Source organism: Anas acuta, unplaced genomic scaffold, assembly GCF_963932015.1.
Source record: "Anas acuta unplaced genomic scaffold, bAnaAcu1.1 SCAFFOLD_337, whole genome shotgun sequence".
Classification (NCBI taxonomy): domain Eukaryota; kingdom Metazoa; phylum Chordata; class Aves; order Anseriformes; family Anatidae; genus Anas; species Anas acuta.
The window spans coordinates 1-10,259 of record NW_027076090.1 but is presented as its reverse complement, the minus strand read 5'-3'; the positions used below and the strand labels follow the sequence as shown (position 1 = coordinate 10,259).

At 44.6% G+C, this 10,259-nt stretch overlaps 1 protein-coding gene and 1 long non-coding RNA gene across 2 annotated transcripts; both read right to left on the bottom strand.

The window, feature by feature from the left end:
- Positions 1-2,293: 2,293 nt before the first annotated feature.
- Positions 2,294-4,225, bottom strand: LOC137848940 (shematrin-like protein 2; the record flags this gene model as incomplete). Its single annotated transcript, XM_068668435.1, has 4 exons — positions 2,294-2,317; positions 3,552-3,813; positions 3,846-4,103; positions 4,188-4,225. Coding segments are annotated over 4 exons (582 nt in total), but the record flags the coding sequence as incomplete, so codon positions are not given.
- Positions 4,226-4,400: 175 nt separating this feature from the next.
- LOC137848941 (uncharacterized) lies at positions 4,401-7,709 on the bottom strand. Its single transcript, XR_011091595.1, has 2 exons — positions 5,603-7,709; positions 4,401-5,005 (listed from the first exon to the last, which is right to left on the bottom strand). It is a non-coding gene; the product is annotated as an uncharacterized lncRNA (long non-coding RNA).
- Between the last annotated feature and the right edge of the window lie 2,550 nt (positions 7,710-10,259).

Here is a 10,259-nt window from a genome sequence, read left to right as displayed (position 1 = left end):
GGGAGGGGAGGAGCCTCCCCCCCCCCCAAATTCCTTAGGGGGGGGGGGGCGAGGAGGGGGGGTATCCCTGCCCCATAGCGGACCCAAAAGCGCCCCATAACCACCCCATAACCGCCCCATAGCTGCCCCATAAGTGCCCCATAGATACCCCACAAGTGCCCAATAACCATCCCATAATTATCCCATAGCTGCCCCATAAGTGCCCCATAAGTGACCCATAGCTGCCCCATAACCACCCCACAGCCGCCCCATAACCACCCCACACTCGCCCCATAGCTGCCCCATAAGTGACCCGTAAGTGTCCCTTAAGTGCCCCATAGCCACCCCATAAGTGCCCCATAAGTCCCCCATAGCGCCCCATAACCACCCCATAACCACCCCACAGCCGCCCCATAACCACCCCACACCTGCCCCATAGCTGCCCCATAAGTGCCCCGTAAGTGTCCCTTAAGTGCCCCATAGCTGCCCCATAAGTGACCCCTAAGTGTCCCTTAAGTGCCCCATAGCCGCCCCATAAGTGCCCCATAAGTCCCCCATAGCGCCCCATAACCACCCCACAGCCGCCCCATAACCACCCCACACTCGCCCCATAGCTGCCCCCTAAGTGACCCATAAGTGTCCCTTAAGTGCCCCATAGCCGCCCCATAAGTGCCCCATAAGTCCCCCATAGCGCCCCATAACCACCCCATAACCACCCCACAGCCGCCCCATAACCACCCCACACTCGCCCCATAGCTGCCCCATAAGTGACCCGTAAGTGTCCCTTAAGTGCCCCATAGCCGCCCCATAACCACCCCACAGCCACCCCATAACCGCCCCACACCTGCCCCATAACCACCCCACACCTGCCCCACACCTGCCCCATAGCTGCCCCATAAGTGCCCCATAAGTCCCCCATAGCGCCCCATAACCACCCCACAGCCGCCCCATAACCACCCCACGCCTGCCCCATAACCACCCCACGCTCGCCCCATAGCTGCCCCATAAGTGACAGTAAGTGTCCATTAAGTGCCCCATAGCCGCCCCATAAGTGCCCCATAAGTCCCCCATAGCGCCCCATAACCACCCCATAACCACCCCACAGCCGCCCCATAACCGCCCCACACCTGCCCCACACCTGCCCCATAGCTGCCCCATAGAAGGCCAAGGCTGGGGGGGGGGGGCCCAGCAGCTGCCGTGGGGATTTGGGGGGCTCCGGCCCGGCGGGGCCCGGGGATTATCGGGGGCGCCCACGCGTCCCCGGGGGACTTGGGGGGCTGGGGCTGTGGGGCGCGGGACGGGGATGCTGGGGGAGGTGTGGGGCAGGGAGGTGTGGGGCAGGATCTAGAGGGTAGGATCTATGGGGCAGGATCTGTGGGGCAGGATCTATGGGGCAGGATATATAGGGCAGGATCTATGGGGTAGGATAAACGAGGTAGGATCTATAGGGCTGGGATCTATGGGTCTGGGATCTATGGGGCAGGATCTATGGGGCAGGATCTATAGGGCAGGATCTATGGGGCAGGATAAACGAGGCAGGATCTATAGGGCTGGGATCTAAGGGGCGGAATCTATGGGGCTGGGATCCATGGGGCAGGATCTATGGGGCAGGATCTATGGGGTAGGATCTATGGGGCAGGGGCAGTCCCGGGACTCTTATGAGGCTCTGAGCAGGATCTATGGGGCAGAATCTGTGGGTCAGAATCTATGGGGCAGGATCTATGGGGCAGGATCTATGGGGCCAGGGCCCTTATAGGGTCTGAGCAGGATCTATGGGGCAGAATCCGTGGGGCAGGACAAACAAGGCAGGATCTATGGGGCAGGCTCTATGGGGCAGGATATAGAGGGTAGAATATATAGGGCAGGATCTATGGGGCAGGATCTATGGGGCAGGGACGGTCCTGGATTCTTATGGGGCTCTGAGCAGGATCTATGGGGCAGGATCTATGGGGCAGGACAAACAAGGCAGGATCTATGGGGCTGGGATCTATGGGGCTGGGATCTATGGGGCAGGATCTATGGGGCAGGATCTATGGGGCAGGATCTATGGGGCGGGATCTATAGGGCAGGATCTATGGGGCTGGGATCTATGGGGCTGGGATCTATGGGTCAGGATCTATGGGTCAGGATCTATAGGGCAGGATCTATGGGTCAGGATCTATGGGGCTGGGATCTATGGGGCAGGATCTATGGGGCAGCCCCACATCCTCCCCCCCCCCCCCCCTCCCCTTCCCTCCCCCCCCCCCCGGGGCTATTTTGGGCCCCGTTATCTCCCGGCCCCTCCCCCCCCCGCTTTGTCCCCGCTTTGTCCCCGTCAGCGCCCGCGGGTGACAAATTCCTGGGGGGGGGACAAAAAAACCCCAGAGGGACCCCATAGAGGCCCCATAGAACCTATAGGGACCCATAGAGACCCCCCAGCCCCATAGAATCCTATAAGGACCCATAGAGACCCCAAAAGACCCCAAAAGACCCCAAAAGACCCCAGAGACCCCAAAAAGAGCCCAAAAGAGCCCAAAAGACCCCATAGAGACCCCATAGGGACCCCAAAAGACCCCAAAAAGACCCCAGAGACCTCAAAAAGAGCCCAAAATACCCCATAGAGACCCCAAAAGGCCCCATAGGGACCCCCAAATGACCCTAAAAGACCCCAGAAATATCCCAGAGACCCCAAAAAGAGCCCAAAATGACCCCCAAAAGACACCATAGGGACCCTAAAATACCCCATAGAGACCCCAAAAGACCTCAAAAAGACCCCAAAAGACCCCAAAGACCCCCAAAGACCCCCAAAGACCCCAAAAGACCCCAAAAGACCCCAAAAGACCCCAGAGACCCCAAAGAGACCCCAAAAAGACCCCATAGAGACCCCAAAAGACCCCAGAGACCCCCAAAAGAGCCCAAAAAGACCCCAAAAGACCCCAAAGACCCCAAAAAGACACCAAAAAGACACCAAAAAGACACCAAAAATACCCCAGAGACCCCAAAAGACCCCCAAAAGACCCCATAGAGACCCCATAAAGACCCCAGAGACCCCAAAAAGACACCAAAAAGACCCCAAAAGACCCCATAGAGACCCCATAGAGACCCCAAAAATACCCCCAAAAGACCCCAAAAGACCCCAGAGACCCCAGAGACCTCAAAAAGAGCCCAAAATACCCCATAGGGACCCCAAAAAGACCCCAAAAGACCCCAAGGAAACCCCCAAAAGACCCCAAAAGACCCCAAAAAGACCCCAGAGACCCCAAAAGACCCCAATAGACCCCAAAGAGACCCCAGAAAGACCCTAAAAGACCCCAAAAATATCCCAGAGACCCCAAAAAGACCCCAAAAAGACACACAAAATACCCCATAGAGACCCCAAAAGACCCCAGAGACCCCAAAAGGAGCCCAAAAAGACCCCCAAAAGACACCATAGGGACCCTAAAATACCCCATAGAGACCCCAAAAGACCTCAAAAAGACCCCAAAAGACCCCAGAGACCCCCAAAAGACCCCAAAAGACACCAAAAATACCCCAAAAAGACCCCAAAAGACCCCAGAGACCCCAAAGAGACCCCAAAAAGACCCCAAAAAGACCCCAAAAGACCCCATAGAAACCCTGTAAAGACCCCAAAAGGCCCCAAAAAGACCCCCAAAAGACCCCAAGGAGACCCCAAAAAGAGCCCAAAAGACCCCATAGAGACCCCCAAATGACCCCAAAAAGACCCCAAAAGACCCCAAAAATACCCCAGAGACCCCAAAAGACCCCAAAAGACCCCAAAAGACCCCATAGAGACCCCAAAAAGACCCCAAAAATACCCCCAAAAGACCCCAAAAGACCCCAAAAGACCCCAGAGACCTCAAAAAGAGCCCAAAATACCCCATAGAGACCCCAAGGAGACCCCAAAAAGACCCCAAAAGACCCCAGAGACCCCAAAAAGAGCCCAAAAGACCCCATAGAGACCCCAAAAGACCCCATAGAGACCCCCAAATGACCCCAAAAGACCCCAAAAATACCCCAGAGACCCCAAAAAGACCCCAAAAGACCCCAGAGACCCCAAAAGACCCCACAAAGACCCCCAAAATACCCCAAAAGTCCCCAAAAGACCCCAAAAGACCCTAAAATACCCCATAGAGACCCCAAAAGACCTCAAAAAGACCCCAAAAGACCCCAGAGACCACAAAGAGACCCCAAGGAGACCCCAAAAAGACCCCAAAAACAGCCCAAAATACCCCATAGAGACCCCAAAATACCCCATAGGGACCCCAAAAAGACCCCAAAAGACCCCCAAAAGACCCCAAAAGACCCCACGGGGTCTTTGGGAAGAATTGGCTAATCTGCTATCGTCGGACCCCAAAATCCCTTTTTTTTAGCTTAAAATGGGGGGCAGGAGACGGTATCAGATCCCGGGATTTTGGTAAAATGACAAAAAAATGAGAGACTCGTGGGTTTTGTTGGGATTTATTTGGAAACGGTGAAATAGCCCCAAAACGAGGGACGTTTAAAAACAGCAAGTATCGCAAAATGGGAAAATACCCCAAAATTACAAATATTTTAAAATCAAAATCGTCCTAAAATGATAAAATATCCCAAAATTACAAATATTTTAAAATAAAAATCGTCCGAAAATGATAAAATATCCCCAAATTACAAATATTTTAAAATCAAAATCGTCCTAAAATGATGAAATATCCCAAAATTACAAATTTTAAACATAAAAATCATCCGAAAATGATAAAATATCCCAAAATTACAAATTTTTAAACATAAAAATCATCCGAAAATGATAAAATATCCCAAAATTACAAATATTTTAAAATCAAAATTGTCCTAAAATGATAAAATATCCCAAAATTACAAATTTTTAAACATAAAAATCGTCCTAAAATGATAAAATATCAAAAAATTACAAATATTGAAACATAAAAATCATCTCAAAAAGTGGTAAATTACCCCAAAATGACAAATAGCTCAAAATACTTCGAAACGACAAATCTTGCCCCAAAAAAAGGCTTCGTTCCTTCGTCCGTCGCGGTCAAGACCCCAAAACCTAAAGGATTTAAAGAAAAAAGCGTTAGCCTATTCAAATTTAGGAATTTTGCCCTTTTTCTACTGATTTTTGGGGTTTGGAGGGGAATTTTACCATTTTTCTACCGATTTTTGGGTCCTAAAGGGGAAATTTGACCGTTTTCCCCCTCATTTTTGGGGGGCCGGAGGGGAATTTTGCCCTTTTTCTACTGATTTTTACGTGTTAAAAATGGGAATTTTGCCCTTTTTCTATCAATTTTTGGGGTTTCGAGGGAATATTTTGCTCTTTTTCTATTGATTTTTGGGGGATAAAAATGGGAATTTTTGCCCTTTTTCTATCTATTTTTGGGTTTTAAGGGGAATTTTGCCCTTTTTCTATCAATTTTGGGGTTTGAAGGAAATTTTGCCCTTTTTTCTACTGATTTTTGGAGTCAAATTTTGCCCTTTTCCTATGGATTTTGACGGGTTAAAAATGGGAATTTTTCCCTTTTTCTATCAATTTTTGGGGTTTTGAGGAGAATTTTTCCCTTTTTCTATCAATTTTTGGGGTTTTGAGGGGAATTTTGCCCAGTTGGCCTCCCGGGTCTTATTTTGGGGCGATTTCCCACTTTTCACCTACCGGGACACCGCAAGGGACGAGCGCATCCGAAAAAAGTCCCCGATACTCTTCAAAAAGACGTTTTCCAGCCCAATTTGCCCAAATTCTTCAAAAATTCTACTGAAAAAGCAACATGGCCTCGTGCTTCAAACGTGAAATCTGCAAAAAAATGAGTAAAAAAAATGAAAATTTGGGGTTGGTCCAATCAGAGCCGGTTCCTGAAAGCGGATAAAAAGAGAAATTTGGGTTAAATTCGTGTTTCTGTTAAATTTACATTTTTGTTCAAGTCATTTTTGTGAAAATTCCTGATTCTTTTAAATTCATGTTTCTGTAAAATTCATATTTCTGTAAAATTCACTTTTTTGTTACTCGTTTCTGTTCAATTCACATTTCTGATAAATTCACATTTTTGATAAATTCACATTTTTGATAAATTCACATTTCTGTTAATTTCACGTTTCAAATAAATTCACGTTTCCGATAAATTCACATTTCTGTTAAATTCATATTTGTGTTAAATTCGTATTCCTATTAAATTGATAAATTTAACAAGTAAAATTGCACGTTTCTCTTAAATTCACATTTTTTAAATTTGCGTTAATTCACATTATTGAGAAATTCGCGTTTCTGAGAAATTCACATTTCTGTAAAATTCACATTTTTGTTCAATTCACATTTTTGTTCAATTCACATTTGTGTAAAATTCACATTTTTGTTCAATTCACATCTTTAAATACACATTTGTGTTAAATGTCGATTTTTGTTAAAATCCCGGCTGTATTAATCACAATTTTTGTTAAATTCCCATTTTTGTTCAATTCACATTTCTGTAAAATTCCCATTTTTGTTAATTCACATTTCTGTTCAATTCACATTTCTGTAAAATTCATATTTTTGTTCAATTCACATGTGTGTAAAATTCACATTTTTGTACAATTCACATTTCCATAAAATTCACATTTTTGTTCAATTCACATTGGTGTAAAATTCCCATTTTTGTTAATTCACATTTCTGTAAAATTCACATTTTTGTTAATTCACATTTTTGTTAATTCACATTTTTGTTCAATTCCCATTGGTGTAAAATTCCCATTTTTGTACAATCCCCATTTTTGTGTTAAATCCCCCGATCTGACCATTTTCACCCCACACCCGCCCCGATCCCTTTGCCAAAAATCACCATTAAAAAAAGAAGAAATCGGCAAACCCTGCCAAAAAAGGGTAAAAATCCATCCCGGCCCCAATCTCGCCCCCGGGGGTCCTCCAAATTTTCTGATTTTGCCTCTTTTTCGATAATTCCCTAAAATAATTAATGAATTGCCCAAAAAGCAGCTTTTTTTACGCAGGATGAGTCACGATTTTACCAAAAACGAGGAAGCTGAGGGCAAAGAGGAACTTCGGGGTCGCCGCAAAATCGGGAACCAAAACCGCCTCAATTTCCCCCAAAACGCATCAGCAAAATCACCGATTTGGGGTTATTTCTGGTCCTCTGCGTGTTTTTTCATTTTTTTTTACGAAACTCACCAAAAACCTCTAAAAAGCCCCAAAAGACGAGGCGAACCCACCCGGCGCGGAGAACCTCGCCGCCCCCAAAAAACACCACAAAAAAACCCCAAAAAAGAGGTTTTTCACCCCATTTCCCCACCGGGGAGAAGCTTCCCCGCCACAAACCCACCCTCCGGGGGGCATTTTTTGGGGCGGAACCCGGCGAATTGCTCAACGCCGCGTTGGCCAAGGGAAGATGTCGCAATTTTGGTGTTTTTTTATCCTTTTTTTTTCGTTTTTTTTTTGATTTTTTTTTCGATTTTTTCCGATTTTTTTTTTTTTTTTTTTTTGCCCTTTTTGGGCTTTTTTTGGGCTTTTTTTGTTGACGTGGCGGGGAAGGGGGAAGGAGAGGTTCCCGTCCCGGCGGAGCGGAGGCCGCGCCATGGGGCTCCTCCACCTCGTCCCCCTCCTCGGTGAGCCTTCATCCCCCTCCTCCTCCTCCTCCTCCTCCTCCTCCTCCTCCTCCTCCTCCTCCTCCTCTTCATCATCCTCCCTTTTTTCCAATTCCTCCCTTTTTTCCCCCAATTCCCGTGCCCGTCCCCCACCTCCTCCCCTTTTTCCATCTTTCTACGTCGTCTTCTCGGCCTCTTCCCCTTTTTTACCATTTCTTCGCATTTTTTCCCCAAACTCTACGTGTTTTTTTCCCAATTTCTTTGTGGTTTTTTTTTCCCAATTACTTTGTTTTTTTCCCAATTTCTTTGGTTTTCTTCCCAATTTCTTTGTTTTTTCCCCACCCTTACATCTTTTTTCCTACTTCTACGTCTTTTTTCCCACTTCTACGTCTTTTTTTCCCAATTTCTTTGTTTTTTTTTCCTATTACTTCCCATTTTTCCCCCAATCTCTACGTGTTTTTTTCCCATTTCTTCGCATTTTTCCCAATTTCTTTGTTTTTTTCCCAATTTCTTTGTTTTTTTCCCAATTTCTTTGTTTTTTCCCCACCCCTACGTCTTTTTTCCTACTTCTACGTCTTTTTTTCCCATTTCTTCGCCTTTTTCCCCAATTTCTTTGTTTTTTTCCATTTCTTCGCATTTTTTCCCCAATCTTTACGTGTTTTTCCCCAATTTCTTTGTTTTTTTCCCCACCTACATCTTTTTTCCTACTTCTGCATCTTTTTTTCCCATTTCTTCACATTTTTCCCCAATCTCTACATGGTTTTTCCCATTTCTTGGCATTTTTTCCCCAATCTCTACGTGTTTTTTCCCCAATTTCTTTGTTTTTTTCCCATTTTTTTGCATTTTTCCCCCAATTTCTTTGTTTTTTTTTCCCATTTCTTCCCTTTTTTCCCCAATCTCTACGTGTTTTTTCCCAATTCCTCCCTTTTTTCCCCCAATTCCCACACCCGTTCCCCACCTCCTCCCCTTTTTCCAGCTTTCTACGCCGACTTCTCGGCCTCTTCCCCTTTTTTTTCCCATTTCTTCGCATTTTTTCCCCAATCTCTACATTTTTTCCCATTTCTTGGCATTTTTTCCCCAATCTCTATGCATTTTTTCCCAATTTCTTGTTTTTTTTCCCAATTTCTTTGTTTTTTTCCCAATTTCTTTGTTTTTTTCCCCACCCTTACATCTTTTTTCCTACTTCTGCATCTTTTTTCCCATTTCTTCATATTTTTTCCCCAATCTCTACGCATTTTTTCCCATTTCTTCGCATTTTTTCCCCAATCTCTATGTGTTTTTTCCCAATTTATTTGTTTTTTCCCAATTTCTTTGTTTTTTTCCCATTTCTTTGTTTTTTTTTTCCCATTTCTTCGCATTTTTCCCAATCTCTACGTGGTTTTTCCCAATTTCTTTGTTTTTTTCCCAATTTCTTCGCATTTTTCCCCAATTCCTCGCCTTTATCCCCATTATACTCTACGTGTTTTTTTCCCAATTTCTTTGTTTTTTTTCCCATTTCTTCGCATTTTTCCCCAATCGCTACATGTTTTTCCTATTTCTTTGCATTTTTCACCAATTTCTTTGTTTTTTTCCCAATTTCTTCATGTTTTTCCCCAATCTCTACGTGTTTTTTCCCATTTCTTCGCATTTTTCCCCAATCTCTACGTGTTTTTCCCAATTCCTCCCTTTTTTCCCCCAATTCCCGTGCCCGTTCCCCCACCTCCTCCCCTTTTTCCAGCTTTCTGCGTCGACTTCTCGGCCTCTTCCCCTTTTTTTTTACCATTTCTTCGCATTTTTTCCCCAATCTCTACGTGTTTTTTTCCCAATTTTTGTTTTTTTTCCCAATTTCTTTGGTTTTCTTCCCAATTTCTTTGTTTTTTCCCCACCCTTACATCTTTTTTCCTACTTCTACGTCTTTTTTCCCATTTCTTCGCATTTTTCCCCAATCTCTACATGTTTTTTCCCAATTTCTTTGTTTTTTCCCCATTTCCTTGTTTTTTCCCCACCTCTACCCGTTTTTCCCCATTTCTACCAATTTTTCCCCAATTTTTCCCCATTTTTTCCCCATTTCCTTGTTTTTTCCCCACCCCCAACTGCTTTTCCCCATTTCTACCTCTTTTTTCCCCATTTCTTTATTTTTTTCCCAATCTCGTCATTTTTTTCCCCATTTCTTCCACCTCTGCCCCACATCAGGGTGCTTTTTTCTTTCATTTCTGGTGTTTTTGGCACCGCCTCTTTTTATTTCCTTTTTTTGAGGTTTTCCTCTCTTTTCTCTTTCTTTTCATTTTTTTGAGTTTTTCCTTTTTTTCCCCTTTTTCCCTTTTTTTCTTTTTCCCCTTTTTTTCCCCTTTTTCCTTTTTTCCCTTTTTCCCTTTTTTCCTTTTTTTTCCCCTTTTTCCCTTTTCCCTTTTTTTCCCTTTCCTTTTTTTCCTATTTTCTCTTTTTTCCCCTTTTTTTCCCTTTTTTCCCTTTTTTCCCCCTTTTTTCTCCTTTTTTTCCCCTTTTTCTTTTCCCTTTTTTCCCTTTTTTTCCCTTTTTTCCCTTTTTTTCCCCTTTTTTTCCCCTTTTTTCCTTTCCTTTTTTCCTTTTTCCCTTTTTTTTCCTTTTTTTCCCTTTTTTCCCTTTTTTTCCCTTTTTCCCTTTTTTCCCCTTTTTCCCCTTTTTTTCCCTTTTTTTCCCCTTTTTTCCTTTTTTTTTCCCTTTTTTCCCTTTTTTCCTTTTTTCCCCTTTTTTCCCTTTTTTTCCCCTTTTTCCCCTTTTTT